Below are 18849 nucleotides of genomic sequence, written 5' to 3'. Positions count from 1 at the left end.
CTTCAACTAAGTTTTGGACTAGGATGAGGGAGACTCAGGGTTAAAACCCTCCTCAGCTAGGAAACGCAGAATGCAATATGAGGTCAGTGGTTAAGAGTGCAGATTGGGATTCAGGAGATTTGGGTTCTAGTCCCCACTCACTAGGGGACTTTGGGCTTGTCACAGAATCTCAGCTCGTCCTACATCACAGGGTTGTTTTTGTGAGAATAAGATTGAGAGGAAGGATTATATAAGCCACCTTAAGTTCCTTGAAAAAAAAGCAAGATAATCAATGAATAACTTTACAAGGTTACTGTGAGGCTAAAGTGGGGAGAATGAAAGTACTGGAAATGAAGACTTGAGACCATTGGAGAACACACAAGATTTAAATGTAATAAACTATTTGCATAAACATGCATGTAGTACAATCCTTTGCATATGTACTCAAACAAATTCCACCATGTTCAGTGCAGCATGCTTAAAAGTGTGTTTAGGAGTGCAGCTTTCATCTGAACTGCTATTAAATGCTAACTGGGTCAAGACTGTACTACTAACTGCTTACCTTATTTGTTCCAATAAATGATTTATCTTCTGTGGAAGTATAAAACCAGTTATTGTACATAACAGAGCTTGTTCTACCACTGTGCTTGGCTGAGGGCATGTATAGGTTGATAAGAAACTAGACGATGTGTTTTCTCTGCAAACCAAAAATAAGCCAGGTAAGAAATGATGCAAAATCTTAGCATTGTTAGGTAGCAATCCCATGGCCCTAGACATAGGCCCCCCACCCCTGTGCAGGGCACATGTAAAGAAGCATGACAGTTGCCTCTCTGAGGTTAAGAACACAATCTCAGATGATGGCAAAAGAGAGCATTTCAACGGGTGAGAAGAAGGCTGAGGAGGCCAGAATACAAGCTTTCTTGAGCCTCAGTCAGCCTCCTTTCCTCACCCTCTGAAATGTCTTTGCTAGATGGGGAAAGAACCCATCTACCAACAAGACAGGGCAGGAGGATGGGCAGGTAAGCATCACCTCTCCCACTCCTCCTGCCCTAGGTAAGGTGCTCATAAGCCTCCAAAAACTTGCAAGTACTGTGGGTGCAACCCCTAGGATCACACTTATTGCTTTACAAGTAATTACAGAGAGAACCCCTATCAATGAACCCTTAAGCATTTCTTTCTCACACCTGGCATAATCACCTGAAATCCATTCCTATAACAGTGCTCTGTGCCATGGGAGAGCTCTACAACACAGACATTTGGTTGAAAAATTCAATGTTTAACATGTTTTCGTTTCCTTATGGCAATATAAAATCCAATAACTTTCCCCCTTTCTGCTACGGTTGCATTAATTTGGATAACATGATTCAAGATGCCAAGTTATTTACTGTATTTATTATGCATTACTGGATTTGCATTACTGTTGCTTTTAAAGTTTCTTTGGAAGAAGAGTACAGCATTTTATTTATGTATACACACATGTTGAACAAAAGATACTTACAAGCCAACATTAGAAGAAATGGCACCCAGCCATTCAAAGAATTCCTGAGCAGTGCATGCTGCTCCTGGCTCTCCTTGAAGTTTTGTATGCTCCAGAACTGGACACTGTACATGCTTTAATGTGCTGAATGTTATTTTTGGATGATGGGACTGAACTTCATTCTTTGAAAAGTATGACATCAAACTGGATTCTTCTGATCCTTAAAAGCAAGCATCATCTCATCACAGAAATATATACATTTTTTAAGGACCATCACAGAAATAAGTATTTTGCTTCAAACTCTTCCAATTTTTAATGATTCTAAAATGATGACTTGTGAAAAGCTGCACTGAAATGGAATCTTGCAAAATGTTTATCCATGCCATGCCAAAAGCCCATGACTTCCAACATCCTCCTCCCCACCACCAATCCTCAATTTGCTGCTTTCCTTTTAGGAAACAAAGTATACTTTCAGATCCAGTTAACACTAGCAAGTGACCTCACTGATCCACTTTGCCAGAATATATGTAATTAGCGTTATTAGAGTCAGAAAAACAAAAAATGAAAGTTAAGTTTGACTTTAGATAATATCAGTAAAGTTTTTACTGAATGCTTGTGATGGAAAGGAAAATGGAAAGGATGGAAAGGAAAATAAAAGAATTCTACTGGAAAAAATACTTCCACTAAAGTGCTTTACAGTTAAATTACTACAAATTAGTAAGTGTGTAACTGTACTCATCTCATCCACTCTTCCTTTAGCTGAACAATCCTATAGCCAGTGGACAACAGCTAGAGCACCCCGGAATGTTTCAAATTCCTCATTATGAGCTTGAAAAATCATTCCAATCTTGTAGTGGGAGATCCACACTTAGATTCCTCTCCCTTCACATTGTAACAGGTGTGGAAGGAAATATTCCAGCTGCTTCATCAAGGTTTTATGAATGACCTAAGAGAAGGGTTTTGGGGAATGTTCTGGGAGGGTGGGTAGAGGAGAAGACTTGCACTGCCAAGATACAACGTATTTTGACACTGCCTCAACCTCCTTCCTGCCTGGCCCCAAGAGTTGCATTTAGATGGCTCAAGCTGACTGTTTTGTAGAGCAAAACAAGTTCTCCCAACCTGCATAAGATATTCATAATTAAGAATGTGGGAGGAATCTGTTTGGGGGTGGGAATCCTGGGCTTGGCTCCCCAGACTCTGGTCTACTCTACAGCAACCCTGAGCCTGAGTTCCTGGGTGAGTGCTCCTGGATTTTGTGGTGCATTTGCCAGGAATTGGGCCTCACGTGCTGCAAAAGCAGTGCCTCCTTCTGTACCTGGTGCTGCTGCAGGTGACTGCATGAGGAACAGAAGGTCAGTCACTGGGAATGGCACCTGGCACAACTGCAGGCCCTCTCTGCAGCATGCTGCAGCCACTTTTAGGGTGGCTGCATCTGATGGAGAATGCTGTCGGTAGCACAAGGGCGGGGGGGGGGGGGTGTCTGCAAGCATTTGTAGACTTCCTCTTGCCTTGGCTTGCTTTGTAGAATCAGACCAATCACAAGAGGAAGTCTGCAGATGCTAGAGGGGCAGATTCAGAAAGGGTTCATCCTAACCCTCTGGGTTTTGAAGGTTATGGACCTGCCCATAGGATTTCAGTGTAAGGCTTACAAGAGTAGCAAATGCACATTTGGAAAGACAAAAGAACTGTTACAATATTTAATCATCATCATCTTGTGCATTCTGAGAAAAAATATGTATTTATTCTATTGGATGCTCAAAACCCAAACACTGGTTTTGACTTGCCAATTGTATATATCACCATCTGCTACAAGTTTAGTTCTGCTTCTGACTTTTTTACTTTTTTTTTAATGGACGCAGAGTTGCACCATACACAGTCATAGGAAGGATTGCTTCCTATCATTTACTACACCTATTTCCAAAGATGGTGCCCATTTCCCAGACTGAGTTCTGTAGTCTGGCCAAACAAGCATCTCTGCTGACAAACACATTCCTATATTGTGCTTCCACGCACCTTCAATATGCAGACACCTAAAGCCACACATGAAAAACGCAACACCAGAAGCAGTCTTTAGAATACAGCAATATATAATTTTGTGTCTTCTGCAATTTCCTTTTACAGTTAACCCATAATTACCTGTGTGATGCCAAGCAAGTAAGAAATCAAACTTTAGTGGGTTTTTCTCTTTCAAGGCCCAGATCACTCTGTTATGTTTCTTACTGTTGGGAATGAAGGTTGAATCAGTCAAATCCACAGTCACAACTATTAAAGAAGGGAAATGATAAAATGTGATGTAAGCATAATATCAATATATCTTATGCTACCTGGATAATTAAACTAGGATCTCTTTCTTTAAAACACAGTATTAAACATTGTTAAGTACTGTGATAAACATATGTTTACACCAATGTATCGGAAATCTTTATTATTTACAATACTAACAGATTGCTTTTCAGCATAAAAGGAAATCTACACCCTGATTTAAAATACAAACAATGCACCCAGTCAATGACAATATAACTACTGTACATATTTAAAATTATATTAGCCAAAAACAAGGAGAATTACTATTAATCTCCAGATAAGGATACAGTCAGCTGATTATCAACAAGAGACTAAAGAAGACCACAGACTTCTCAAGGGAAGAGAACACCCAAGCCCCCAAACAAAGCACCCTGCTTCTCTTATTATACATTTCATATTTATACCTTCCAACAGCCCAAAGCCCTCTGGTAGGTTTACATCAATTCACAAAATGTATACTGCAGATATAGGATATTAAAACACAACATAGTTTTAACATACAAAACATTAAACATTTTGAACAGCTAAAACAACTTTAGCAAGGTACCAGTAGCACAATCCTATGACTGCTGGACAGTGTCTAGATGGCCATACGATATTCCAGAGCTGGACCCTGAATTTGGAGTGCCTCTCCCCCTACACACTTGTGGCTGGTGCAAAAAGAATTTGAGGTCACAAACGTGACTTTGGAGAAGGCGTTTTATGGGCAGGGAAGAGAGTGGTGAGGCATTGCCACAGTTCAAGGTATCTTAGCAGTGCCTCAGTCTCCTTCCCTCCTCTTCTGAAATGCTGCACTCAGTCAAAGTCAGCTCTCTACATGCTCTTTAGGATGGGAGAAGTGCAAAAGTGAGCTTCATCTTTGAGCTCCTTCTGCTTTGAATAGGATGTCCATAATTGTGTGAGTTCAGAGGGCTACAGGTGCCTGGAATGGACTGTGCCCTGCACCTGGACAGGCAGCTGACACAGCAAGTCATAATACCACTCTGAAGGACAGAATCAGGAAAGCCTCCAGTAGTCTGTCTTAAGGCTCTCAGAAGTTCACAGAAAAGCAAAAGCAATACTTGGGACCCAGCTTGTACATAATATTAAAGAACATAGCCAGCATCAGGAAATGAGCCCAGCATCAAACCAGCAGGCAAGAGCAATCCCATATCGGGAATTGTTCCATACAGCATGCAGGTGTACCTCCTAGCCTGCATCAAATGACACATCTAGCAAGTTCAGCAAGGCTTGGATGTGCATCATGACATGAGTGATACTGCACATTCAAGTATGCATCTGTAATAGCAGCTGCTTCTATGAATGGACTCTTCAGTGGATCAGGGCACCATTATCATTTATCCGATGCTTTCATATTTATTTCAAGAGGAACCTAACTCAAATTCTAAATCACAAAAGCTCCAGATTGAGCATCCTTAAAAAAACCAAAACAACCCGCCCCCCCTGCCCAAATTGGGTGCTACTTAAGGAAAGGGACATATGCCATTCATGTGGATACCTACTGTATCGCATTGGCTTTTTACCAGAATACAGAGAAGGGCGGCCTTGCAGTCCAAGCTCTTCATAGGTGTCCTTGTCTAATGATAGAATTAATTTGCCTAGAACAAAAAAGATTTTAAATAACCATAGGTTTGGACTTATGAAAGTCTATTGTAATGAAACAATATAGCCACAAAAATAATAATTAAAAGTTAGAGAAGGTCTGCAAATAATTAGTATTCAAAACATACAAAGAATTGGCCACATAGGTTCAAACAAGTTATAAATTATCTAGATCAGTCAGAAAGAAGTTGTGGGGAATCCATTAACAGCTACTGAACACAAATTAGGACTGGATTCTAGTATCCTAGTCCTAAACAAATACAGCTTAAAACTCAGTTTGATTTTCATGCAACTGACTTCACAATTTCAGGAAGAACTGATAATTTCACTCACTTAAAAATGAATGCAGTAAAATGTGTGTGTGTGTGTGTTTGTGTGTCACTGCAAATTCATGATCTCATATTCAGAATGTATTAATTCCTGAACAAACAGTGTTTAAAGACAAGATAACATCTCAGGTAACTGAATAATTTGTTGTTTTTCTGGGACAAATACCAATTGCCCAAATGAACAACTCTATAAGAAAGAGTGGTGTATTATTTCCCCCTCCTATTTAAGGTATAGTACAGCCCCAGGAGACGGTCTCAATTTTTAAAACCTAGGGAAGACAGTTTAGAAATCTGTCCCCCCCCCCCCGCCCAGCTCTTTGCAGCTGACAAAGGAACATTCATGCATTGTATATGCATTCTCTGGTCTGGTTCATGCCCTTGACTGGATGATCATCTTTACGTGCAGGAGAAAAACGGCCTGAGGACTACACACATCCCATATGCTTGTAGTCCCGAATCTTTCAATCCTTCCTTCTCAAAAAGGGAAGGTAAAAGACACCCTGCACTAAATGAGCACATATTATGCATGCTCTGTCCCAAGCACATGTTATCTTACCTGTGTGTTGAGGACGGGTAAACGTGCATGCTTCATTCCTTATTATGCAAACACACTCCTCCCTCTTCCCCTCTCCCCCCCCCCCCCCCTCTCCCCCCCCCCCCCCCCTTCTGCCCTACTTTTACGAAGCCCAAACTAGTCCCACTAAATTCAGTGACTGGTACTCTAAACATTTGTATTATGTGAAAAATCAGTATGTCCTGCACATGATTTTGTACCTGTTGGTAGCAGGGCAGCAGTATTGTCCTGGTCAATCCTTGTATTATATGTAAGAGCATAACATGAACCTAAAACACACAAATTACAGAGTTCAGAATTTTGTTTTAAAGAACAGTACAAAAGATATAATTCAAATAAAGCAACTATTTATTTGTTGTTGCTGAGATTTATCTCTCCCTCTACGCTCACTTTTGCAGAAAATCGATGAAGTAATGCCACTGCTACATCTAGAATAACATAAGTTGGCAACTCAGATCATAGGATTTCAACATTTCTTTCAGGCAGGTCAATGAATCAATGTAATTCAAACCCACAGAACTTTAATATTGTATAACAAGTTAGGCATCAGCTATGCAGAAAGAGATACAATTGCTTGAATTCTATATATTACTTTGCTTGAAATGGTTTAAACAATATATTTGACTTATCAAATCAGTAATCTGGTTCAGATTCAGGCACACCTACACCTACTCATTTTCTCTGCACATAAATCTGCATTATCACGAAACAGTGTTTTGCTTTTGAAAATGTAAATGCGCGCGCGCACACACACACACACACACACACACACACACACACACACACACACACACTCTCCGTGACAAGTTACAAACCATAAAAGTTAGGGGTGGGAAGAGGGGAGATATGAAGCCTTGGAAGTTTTCATAAAGGATAAAAGGGCCCCCAAATGTGTTCTGCAATGATTTTCAGCCAGGCTGCATACTGCACGCTTTCAGCTTCAGTGAATATTTACTTAGATTTATACCCCACCTTCTTTCTTACAAAGAACTCAAAGTGGCTTACATCATTCATATCCTCATGCTCTCAATCCTACCCCAACAACAACAACCCACGAAGTAGGTTGGGGTGAGAGTTTGTGAATAAGTCACCTAGTTGGCTCTATGGTTGAGCAGGGACTAGAACCCAGATTGCCCAGATCCCAGTCCTGTGCTTTTAATTACTACACCACAATGAATATAAATAAGCCCAAAGAAAAATCAATAATTTAAATTTTCAAGAAATGGGAAAGGGCCATCTTCCCTGTATTCAAGCCAAGCGACCAACCAACCCACCCACCCACCCACCCACTTCTTCAAGTAGCATCAGTGTATATCTGAGCTTTGGTGCATTCATATCACCTGTCTAGTATTGTCAACTTTCACATGTGAAATGCTGACAACTACCAAATAATATCAAATGCAAGAAAGCAAAAAATAAACAGTAAGATGGAGAATGACCAATTTCTACAATATACGACCCCACTTTCCTTCCAAAAATCTTCACAAACAAAATAACTAAAAATGCATTTTCTTTAAGGAGGGCTATCAATGGATGCCACTCAGGATAGCTCTATATTACTTCCAGCATGAGAAGTAGCATGCCTCTGGGTGCTAGCTGCTGTGGGATGTGAGCATCGCTGCTCTCAGGTCATCTTGCAGGTATGCCACAGCGAGCTGCCTGGCTGCTGCCTGAACAGAATGCTGGACTTGATAAGGCTTTAGTCTCACCCAGCATGACTCTTGTTAGCTGGTAGAGAACTATTTCCCTCATGCTCACTTACCCATTTCAACTCTCCCTTACCTTTGTTCACAAATGTATTAATAAATTCCTGTGTAACAAACTCATGAAGGGATAAATTCTTCACCAGGTAAAATTCTCCAATATTTTCAACTGCATTTTTTAGCCCATCTGGAACTATTCCACATTCAGGTATCAAAAAGGACACCTATTCAAGAAACATTTGGGAAACTAATTGTATCTTGTTCAGCAATTACAAAAAAACAGAAAATAACATTTTACACAACATCTTCAAGAATATTGGAATGAATCAATGGTGTTTTACATGAAATAAAATCCCAAATAGCAAGGTGGTACATTAGTCTACAGTAATATTAGTCTAAATATTACCCATCTATTTGCACCCAATATTGTAATTATATATCATTTTAAAAATGTGTACCCCATCTTTCTACCAAAAACGGCATTCAAGGTGACTTACATAATCAGTATTAAAACAATAAAACATAAATTAAAATACAACAAAAATGTAAATACTGTAGGATTTTTAAAAAATAGAATCCAAAATAGTATCCATCATAACAGGCCAAAGGCCTTCTTAAAGAAGACACCAGAGAGGTACTGAATCTAGTCTCCCTTAGAAGGTCTGTCTGGGAGCAGTGACTGAAAAGGTCCTCTCTTAAATTACCACCAAAAACACCTCTGAAGATGGCAGTCTGAAAAAAGGTCCTCTGCAGGGGTTCTCAAAAGTCAGGAGGACTTGCAAGGGATGAAAATGCACATGGATCGCATATGCATCTTACTCTTTCTCCAAAATTCAAGGTAGCAAGGATTTATTCCATGTCATCCTCATAGAAATTCTGGGTAGCAGGCATGCCAACAGTGATGATGACTATCCCATGGATTTTACTGGTGAACAGAGAATAGAACCCCACTGATTATACTTATTTTGAAGACTGATACACTGCCTCCAAGCCTTACAACACAGTAAAATAATACAGCACCCTATTTAGTCCTCAGGCTAAGAGTTGGAGCCAATGTTTCTTTCTCTCACTTTTGTAGTCCCAGGACAAGCAGCAGCTGAACCAGAACATTATTTCTGGCAGGAAAACAAGATGAAAACTCCTGGTAGCAAGCCTTTTCCTTGATCATTGCCTGAAGATGTTCTTTTTGGTAGGGAGGGAGGGAGTCTTCTAGCCACTGACAGTGGCCAGTGAGTGCACTCACACTAATATAACGTAGTGACTTGTTATACTTAAACTAGGGATGTATAAGGAATCTATATTTTAATTTTCACTTTGATTCCATCAGGTGTCTAAAATACATCAAAACAAAAACTAACATGTGGACACATTTTTTCTATGAAAAACAACATCAACATGGCATCAGGACAAACCAGACTTGAAGATGGTGAAAAAGAAGAAATCTGCAGAATTGGATTAGAGAAATCTGCCCCTTCCTACCACAAACTACAACTGTAAAGATCCAGCTAATGCATTTGAAATTGTTGCTAGTTGAGAAGTCGCATCCGATCCATCGTGACCCCATGGGCAACATTCCTCCAGGCCTTCCTGTCCTCCACCATCCCCCAGAGTCCACTTAAGCTCACACCAACTGCTTCAATGAGTCCATCTATCCACCTCATCCTCTGCCGTCCCCTTCTTTTTTTGCCATCTATTGTTCCCAGCATTAGGTTCTTCTCCAGGGAGACCTTCCTTCTCATTAGGTGGCCAAAGTATTTGAGTTTCATCTTCAGGATCTGGCCTTCTGAAGAGCAGTCAGGGTTGATCTCCTCTAGGACTGACCAGTTTAATCGCCTGTGGTTCAAGGGACTCGCATGAGTCTCCTCCAGCACCACAATTCAAAGACCTCAATCCTTCGGCGCTCAGCCTTCCTTATGGTCCAGCTTTCACAGCCATACGTGGCAACTGGGAAAACCATAGCCTTGACTATATGTACTTTTGTTGGCAGGGTGATGTCTCTGCTTTTTAGTATGCTGTCTAGATTTGCCATAGCTTTCCTCCCCAGGAGCAAGCATCTTGTAATTTCTTGGCTGCAGTCATTGTCTGCGGTGATCTTGGAGCCCAAGAAAAGAAAATCTGTCACTACCTCCATTTCTTCCCCATCTATTTGTCAGGAAGTTCATAGGACTGGATGCCATGATCTTAGTTTTCTTGATGTTGAGTTTCAAGTCAACATTTCTGCTCTCTTTCACCCACATCAAGAGGCTCTTTAGTGCAAATGAAATGGTGATAGTCAAAACCCACCCACTCATTCATCTATATTGGGGGAAAAAGTTCAAAAGAATTTGCAGTGGTCTCTCCCTTTCCAGGTATGGAAGTGTGTGTGTGTGTGTGTGTGTGGGGGGGGTCTATTATAAAGAAATGTGATCTCAAAAAGTTAATTTTAAGAAAGTGTAGTGACTGTACAGGCAGCAGCAGTATTCCAGAATATCTAGCAGATCAAAAGAAGTTATTAAATTGTGACATTTTAATTGTGGGGTTTTATTCCCCTCTGGAAAAGCACACAAGAACAAGTCTGCTGCTTTACATGCAACATGGACATAACAACACCATATATGATGTGCCCACATGGACCACTAGCACTTCCCTCCACTGTCCCATAAACATTTTATGTCATGTTTCATCATCAAATCATTCTGGGAGGGAATATTTAGAATATTTTCTATAACAAAATAATGGCCTACAAACTGGAAATGTTCAGTATACGTTCCAATCCTTAAGAAAGGAGATGCTAAGGAGTGCCGCATCTATGGGGCCACTGCATAATTTACCATCCAAGCAAAGTGATGCTCAAGGTATTTCAACAAAGAATATTACCACATATGGAGCAAGATGTGTCTGACATTTGAGGTGCATTCTTAAAAGGAGGCACTCAAGACTATATTCCGAATATATAATGGCTACTGGAGTCCACCAAAGAACTTCAGAAGATTAACAATTTATGTTTTATAGACTGCAGCAAAGTTTTTGACTAAGTGGATCATGGCAAGCAAGGACCAGTTCTGAAAGAAATGTGCATGCCTCTGTACTTGATCATCTTGTATCATGGACAAGAAGCTGCTGTAAGGGCAAAATCTGGAGAAAGAGAATGGTTTCTTTTAGGCAATGGTGTCAGACAAGGGTGTATCTTATCTCCCTATCTGCCTGATCTGTACACAGGACATAACATATGGAAACCTGGATTAAGATCAGGATCAGAGGAAGGAGGAGTGAAAACTGGATGAAGATACATCATAATGTAAGGTGTGAAGATGATACCATATTGCAGGCAGAATGCAAAAATGAATGGAAATAACTCCTGATGAAAGGGAATGAAGTAAGTGCAAAACCAGGTCTGTAGCTTAACACTGAGAAGAAAAAAATCACAACTACCAAAGAATTACACAATGTTTATATCAAGGATGGAGAAACTGAAATTCTGAAAGACTGCATATACCTCAATCATCAATTCAAATGGGGACTGCAACCCAGAATTAAAAGAAGACTGAGTTATGGAAACATAGCAATGAAAGAACTAGAAAAGATCATCAAGTGTAAGGACATTTCACTGGAGACCAAGGCCAAGATAATTCACACTGTGTCAGCCACCTTGAATTTCCTGCAAGGGGAAAAAAGGCAGAATATAAATGCAATGTTCTTCTGAGAACTATGCATGGGTGTGAAAGCTGAACAGTGAACAAAGCTGTCAGGAAGAAAACTTCTGTTTGAAAAATAGTGCTGCAGAAGAAGTTTTGTGAATACCTTCAACTGACAGAAAGATGAACAAGTGGGCCTTACCCGTAGGTCAATTCAAGTCAGAACTTGACCTGGAAGCAAAAAGTGAGGCTGTTGTAGTTCAAGCACATCATGTGAAGGCAAGACTCCTTAAAGAACACAACCATATTAGGGAAAGTTGGAGGCAGAAGAGGAGGAAGGCCAACTATGATATATACTGAATGTATAACTTGATGGCATGTAACACAACATAGCACTCAGCAGAATTTTAGTCACTAAATCCACCAACAAATTTTAAAAAACCCCAATTGTTACAGTATGCTTGACAGGAGTGAGCTAAGCCACAACTAAAACCAAGCCAGATGTGATCTGAAAAGTCCATCTGTTTAAATGTGGCTCAGCCCCAGTCATGTATAAAGTAGTGTTGTATGCCTGATTTCTAGAAAAGAAAGGCACAAGTCCAGGCAATGAAGCCTTGTAGCAGTGACATTTAGTGACCCTCCATTTTTCTTTAATGATTCAGTTGGTTGAACCCACGATCTGGACAGTTATTGAATAATGTCACAAGTGGTTACTTTTGATTCCTTTTGTTTGTAGAGCTTTCATAAGCAACTTGCAGCAAAATACCAGCAGTGCATACTAAGACAACAAGATTTCTGATTAAACCTGTCATGCCAGCACATGCCTGTTGGTGTTGCACTAGACATTGCTGATGTGCTTTGTCAAGATGTAAGTGAAGCACCGGTGTTGGATTGGTTTCAATAGGGCACTCAATGGATCGTGTGCTTTAAAAGCTGTTGCAAACTCCTCATAGGAGTCAGAAAGATTTAATATCAAAATAAAGTTAAGCAAGCTGTTACTTGGAGACAAAAGCAACACAAAGTTTGGGGGAACCTTAAAAACTAATCGATTTGGCCATTCGGGCTGCAGTCCTATAAACCCTCATAAACCCCTGTAATTTCTTCTGCACAGACACATAGAGGGCTGCAGATGCACAGGGCAGCACAAATGTTGATGGGCTAAGAGCATCGCATCGAGTGAAAGGTTATCTTCAGTTGACAATGGTGAGTCTGCGAATGTGAGAGAATAATGCGAGGAAAAATGACCATGGAAAATAGCGAGGAAATTATACAAGGCCAAAAGGTCGGCCACGATGAGCCGTAGGGCCGTTCACATCAGCGGTGACTATCCCGAATGAAGCAGTGACGGGAGATATTTTAACATCCATCCCTTCTTCCTTCCTGCCGCCGCTGCCCAAGCCACGCTTCTATTTGGAAGCGAGGGGTGCGCTCCCCTCCCTCGCGCTCACCTGGCAGTTGAAGGCGTGGTCCTGCACGTGCGCCGCGTGGCGGGACCGCTCGTGCCGCATGTGGCTCCTCTCGCAGACCAGCAGGTGACGGGGCGACTCGCGGAGCCACCGCAGAGGAACGAACATGCTCGCGCCGGGAAGAGCGCGCGACGCCGGCCGCGGAAGCGGGAAGGGGCCGCTGAGGGCGGGGCTCTGGTACGTCACTCGCTCGTCAGGAAGCGAGGCATAGCGAAAGCGAGAGCACGGCTGGCGGCGGGGAGCGCAGAAAGGTTTGTGCGCATGTGTGGCGGCTGGGAAGCGTTGCTTGGGTGCAGTCTCTTCGATGGTGTGGGAACTGTGCGGTTCTGCACTCCGATAGGGGGAAAAAAAAAAGTTCTGCAACTTGCAGCATGGCCTAGCCAGCAGGACTTGTAGCAGAAGCTTTTATAGAGGATGCTTCCAATAGGAAAATGGAGACAGTATGTTAAGCAAGTCGCAGGCTTTCTGGAAGTCATAGGACTCTCCTGTGCCCCAGTCTGAGTGTGTTAAGTGATGGATGAGACAAGGAGGTGCAAGACTTGGGAGGAAAAATAAGAAATAATGTAATAAGATAGAATAAAAAAAAGGACAGAACAGAAACTTCACTGGATCTCTGGCTTACTTAGATGAAATCCTTACAAAAACAAACAAACAAAAATGTTCTGGACTCTCTGGAGACATTTCAGTAGTTATGGCATTTCATAGGGTTCTGGGCAAATAGTGCAAAACAAAGGTATTACCGATTTATTTTTTTATTTAAAACTTATAAATAAAAAAGCTACTGAGGTCTTGGGACGGTCTTAAAATAAAACAGTGGAACACAGCATCCGAGTTGATTTTCTTTACACCCCCCCATATACACGTAAAGTAAAATATAAATTATATTAGTAAATTATGTAGGACTTACATTGCCACTTCATCCTTAGTGTGGTAACATCTGCTCTTTGGTGCAGTTTAAATGCTTGAGCTCAGAAGTGAAGAAAATGTGTGTGTGTGCATATATGCCTATGCACTCATTTAGCATCTATCTCTCCAGACAGTTTGTTTCGCACAGATGGAAATGCCAATTCCTACTGTGGGTGACTGCTTGGAGATTCAGGCAAGTGGAGCTTCTTCATATGACTAACTGTTAATGTTTGTATTTATTGTGTACCTGTTATTCCCTACTCCAGTCTTTCAGGGGTTCTTTAGAAGACGTGGGGACTCTGGTTTTGTTTCTGTGCCTAACCAGCACTTTCAATGAGCTTTTTAGAACGGGAAATGCAGAACTGTGAAAGTGAAAGAAAGGAAAGTTTCTCTATATGTTGTTGTTAGTCGCGAAGTCGTGTCCGACCCATCACGACCCCTTGGACAACACTCCTCCAGGCCTTCCTGTCCTCCACCATCCCCCAGAGTCCACTTAAGCTCACATCAACTGCTTCAGTGACTCCATCTAGCCACCTCATCCTCTGCCATCCCCTTCTTCTTTTGCCATCAATTGTTCCCAGCATTAGGCTCTTCTCCAGGGAGTCCTTCCTCCTCATTAGGTGGCCAAAGTATTTGAGTTTCATCTTCAGGATCTGGCCTTCTAAAGAGCAGTCAGGGTTGATCTCCTCTAGGACTGACCGGTTTAATCGCCTGTGGTTCAAGGGACTCACATGAGTCTCCTCCAGCACCACAATTCAAAGGCCTAAATCCTTTGGTGCTCAGCCTTCCTTATGATCCAGCTTTCACAGCCGTACATTGCAACTGGGAAAACCATAGCCTTGACTAGACGCACTTTTGTTGGCAGGGTGATGTATATGCTTTTTAGTATGCTGTCTAGATTTGCCATAGCTTTCCTCCCCAGGAGCAAGTGTCTTGTAATTTCTTGGCTGCAGTCCCCATCTGCGGTGATCTTGGAGCCCAGGAAAATAAAATCTGTCACTACCTCCATTTCTTCCCCATCTATTTGCCAGGAAGTGAGAGGACCGGATGCCATGATCTTAGTTTTCTTAATGTTGAGTTTCAAGCCAACTTTTGCACTCTCCTCCTTCACCCGCATCAAGAGGCTCTTTAGTTCCTCTTCACTTTCTGCCATGAGAGTGGTATCATCTGCATATCTGAGCAATATCTGCATATTGATATTTCTCCCAGCAATCTTAATTCCAACTGGTGATTCATCTAGCCCCGCCTTTCTCATGATGTGCTCTGCATATAAGTTAAATAGGCAGGGCGACAGTATACAGCCTTGCCGAACTCCTTTCTCAATTTTGAACCAATGAGTGCTTCTGTGTCCAGTTCTCACTGTTGCTTTTTGATCCGCATGTAGGTTTCTCAAGAGACAAATAAGATGGTCTGGTACTCTCATCTCTTTAAGAACTTGCCACAGTTTGTTGTGATCCACACAATCAAAGGCTTTAGCATAGTCAATGAAGCAGAAGTAGATGTTTTTCTGGAACTCCCTAGCTTTCTCCATGATCCAGTGTATGTTGGCAATTTGATCTCTAGTTCCTCTCCCTCTTTGAAACCCTGCCTGTACTTCTGGTAGTTCTCGGTCCACATACTGCTGGAGCCTAGCTTGTAGGATTTTGAGCATAGCTTTGCTAGCATGTGAAATGAGTGCAATGGTGCGGTAGTTTGAACATTCTTTGGCATTGCCCTTCTTTGGGATGGGAATGTAAACTGACCTTTTCCAATCCTGTGGCCACTGTTGAGTTTTCCAAATTTGCTGGCATATTGAGTGTAGCACTTTTACTGCATCGTCTTGTAAGATTTTGAATAGCTCAGCTGGAATACTGTCACCTCCACTAGCTTTGTTGTTGCTCAGACTTCCTAAGGCCCATTTGACTTCACATTCCAGGATGTCTGGCTCGAGGTCAGTGGCCACCCCATTGTGGTTATCAGGGACGTTAAGCTTTTTCTTGTATAGTTCCTCTGTGTAATCTTGCCACCTCTTCTTAGTCTCTTCTGCCTCTGTTAGGTCCCTGCCATTTTGGTCCTTTATCATGCCCATCTTTGCATGAAATGTTCCCTTCATATCTCCAATTTTCTTGAAGAGATCTCTGGTCCTCCCTATTCTATTGTTTTCTTCTATTTCTTTGCACTGTTCATTTAAGAAGGCATTCTCTATATGAGGTTGCATTATTTCCACTATGCCAGATTGCTACCTAGAAGTTATATTGCACAACTGAAAGGCAGGAAAGGAAATGCTGCCAGCATACTACTGAAATATATACATTTTGCTATGAAACAGAAAGTAGATACAGCTGACTAACAGCTTTGTCTAGAAAAGCTTGAAGAGTTTTCCAGTAGTCAGTCACAATTATGTGAAATCCAGACATTTAGAATAAAAAGCTGAAAATGCAGGTTATGCCTTATCATGGCAATCAAAAGGGCATATTACCTGAAAATCTAACAACAAAAAAAGCTACTGTATGGGAAACTGGTGAATTTATAGTCAAGAAGCACTGACATTTTTGAATTAAAAAAGAAAAGATTAAAGGTGCAATCCAATGCAACTTTAGACTGAAATAAAAATCTGCCATCCCCAGCACACACAACTGGTTTGGCTGTATTGAGAGTTTTAAGCCTTTTTTCTGACTGAACTGTGCTCCAAGTTAGCAATTTTATGCACACTTACCTGAGATTAAGTCTCATAGAGTTTAATTGGAGTTACCTTTGAGTGGAAATGCATAGGCTTGCACTGTAAGCTTACAAAATAGCTTCCTACTGTGAACCAGGATGTTTCTTATTCAGACAATGATACGGTTCTTTTTTTCTCTTCCTTTCTCCTCTTGTCCTGTTTATGTTATTTCTTGGCCTAGCCAGTGGTTTCTCCCCTGTCTACATATATCAAGACTCTTCTGCTGAGGTATCATTCTGCTGTTTTGTGTCTGTGTGATGGGAGGTCCCCCTTGAGATTTTTCCTTTCAGATTGTTCCTAGCCCTGTTCCAGATTGTTCCTAGCCCTGCAAACTTTTTACCTTTCCCAAATCTGCTGAGATTTTCCTCTTGTGGTGATGCAATTTTGGCTGCATTTACATTGGCATAGAAAAGGGTAAATTGGTATTACAAAGAGTGATGGTGCTAGAACAATTTTGCTTGGAAATACAGTAGAACACCAGTCTTGGTGTACAGAAAGTAGAGAGTTTTGGTATTATTCTACAGTTTAGGCACAACTACATTTTTATAACAAGTACATATTCTCTGTTACTCATCCACAAAGTTGTTCAGTTCTGTCTCTGTCCCCAGGAAGCTTGTATTACTTGTTAGCAGACCTCACAAGACTTTTATTCTTGGGAAAGTCAACAATATATCTTCTGGTATTCCAAGACTGGTTGGAGCCACAGGTTATCAGTTGCTACAGATCTGCTCAATGCAATACTCATCATATTGACACATAGATCAAACCACCTCTAAAAGCTCTGATTTCATCTCATCATAGAGTTGCATACATTACGATAAGATGCAGAAGTATTTTGATGCAGAATGTTTTCAGGGACAATCCTGTGCAAGTTTAAACAGAAAGCCTGGACTCTCAGTGCACCCCAGCCAGGAATGCTGGCTTTGGTATGCTTGGAATTGTAGGCTGTTTTTCTGCCTAAACCTCCATAGGATTGCACTTTTAGTGTTGTAAGAAATCTCTAGCCTACAGCCCTGATGTGTGTGTCCATCAAATTCATGCCCCATCTTTGAACCTGATGTTCTGATGGAGTGTTTTAGATATAGGAGAGCAAGGTGTGAAATCAAATTAAATTATGACTATCCTCATATAAAGTCAGTGTCTCTTCATATCTAAACTTTCAGTCATCTTATCTATATATGTTGCAACCATGAAAGGCCTCTATTGCTACAACTGCATTATCTGTGGAGGAATTTGGATGGTTAAACATGCAATGCAAAGCTTTTCTTTGACAGGTATCTTTTTACTTTGTCTTTAAAGTGCTGGACTAGAATTGTTCCTAGTTAACTGCATGCTAGAAAAGATATTGTGGTGATATGTGTCTCTAAGGGTTTCCTTCAGTAAACCACTGTTCAGGTTCTCTGGGTGGTGCTTTTTACTAGATATGAGCAATAATTTCTCTGGACATTTGACTGCTACCTCCATGCTTCTCCTATCCTGCAGAAGACTTAGTTGTCCATTTTCAGCTGTCTACAATTTTTGTTCCAGCTCATGAAGAGGATGGGCTGAGACTCCACCAGGCTATATTGTATCTGCTACCGAACCTCACATCTCCCTTCTCTGCCCTCTGGAACATACACCAAACATCAGCTTCAAGGTCTGTTTTCAGATGTTTGGATTCTGGCCTGGAAAGAACTATGCGGGCCGTTAGGGCAGAAGGATGGTGCTCTGAGGTCAGAATCACAGCTCCAACTTGGAAGAGGTTTCCAAGGTCAGAGCCGGGACTCCTATGGGCAAGCAGACAGTGTCTGTTATCTATGGGATTGTGCCCTAAAACAGCAATAAACCAAATCCATAAAACACATCAGTAACAGACTAAAAATAGCACCCAGCCAAACCGGCTGACTTAATGGTCAAGGCCCTTCTAAAGTCTTTTGTGCGTGCCAGTGGAAGGATAGCAGGAAGGAGTAAAGTTGGCCTTCCATGGAAATATGTTACAGTATTCCAAATCACAGACTTTAGCTTTGTTGGGGGAAAAAGTGTCCCAAAGTAAAGTGTCCCAAAAACATGTATCTGATTCAGGGATATTTATGTGGGAAGGTGTCATCTTTCAGTAGTTTAGTCCTAAACCACAAAGCATTTTAAAATTTAACACTAGCATTTTAAATTGAGCACAGAAATAGGCTGGGAGCCACCACGGCCTATAATGAAAAGCTTG

General features: G+C 41.3%; 1 protein-coding gene across 5 annotated transcripts in view; it reads right to left on the bottom strand.

Moving 5' to 3' along the window:
• The window catches only part of RPP40 (ribonuclease P/MRP subunit p40), a 63198-nt gene extending 50014 nt beyond the window's left edge, over nucleotides 1-13184 (bottom strand). For all 5 annotated transcript variants that reach the window (XR_006417155.1, XR_006417154.1, XM_044455826.1 and 2 more), the window contains exons 1-7: nucleotides 13031-13184; nucleotides 8048-8192; nucleotides 6466-6534; nucleotides 5263-5358; nucleotides 3593-3718; nucleotides 1478-1676; nucleotides 542-676 (exon numbers count right to left, since the gene is read on the bottom strand). Coding sequence is in view for 3 of the 5 variants with exons in the window: in XM_044455826.1 (XP_044311761.1) it covers nucleotides 542-676; nucleotides 1478-1676; nucleotides 3593-3718; nucleotides 5263-5358; nucleotides 6466-6534; nucleotides 8048-8192; nucleotides 13031-13156 (896 nt within the window). In the remaining 2 variants the exon portion in view is untranslated. The remainder of the gene's footprint in view (nucleotides 1-541; nucleotides 677-1477; nucleotides 1677-3592; nucleotides 3719-5262; nucleotides 5359-6465; nucleotides 6535-8047; nucleotides 8193-13030) is intronic.
• Nucleotides 13185-18849: the final 5665 nt, after the last annotated feature.

The sequence above is a fragment of the Varanus komodoensis genome, unplaced genomic scaffold (assembly GCF_004798865.1).
Source record: "Varanus komodoensis strain SLA01 unplaced genomic scaffold, ASM479886v1 scaffold8, whole genome shotgun sequence".
NCBI lineage: Eukaryota > Metazoa > Chordata > Lepidosauria > Squamata > Varanidae > Varanus > Varanus komodoensis.
This window is presented reverse-complemented; position numbering and strand designations above follow the sequence as displayed.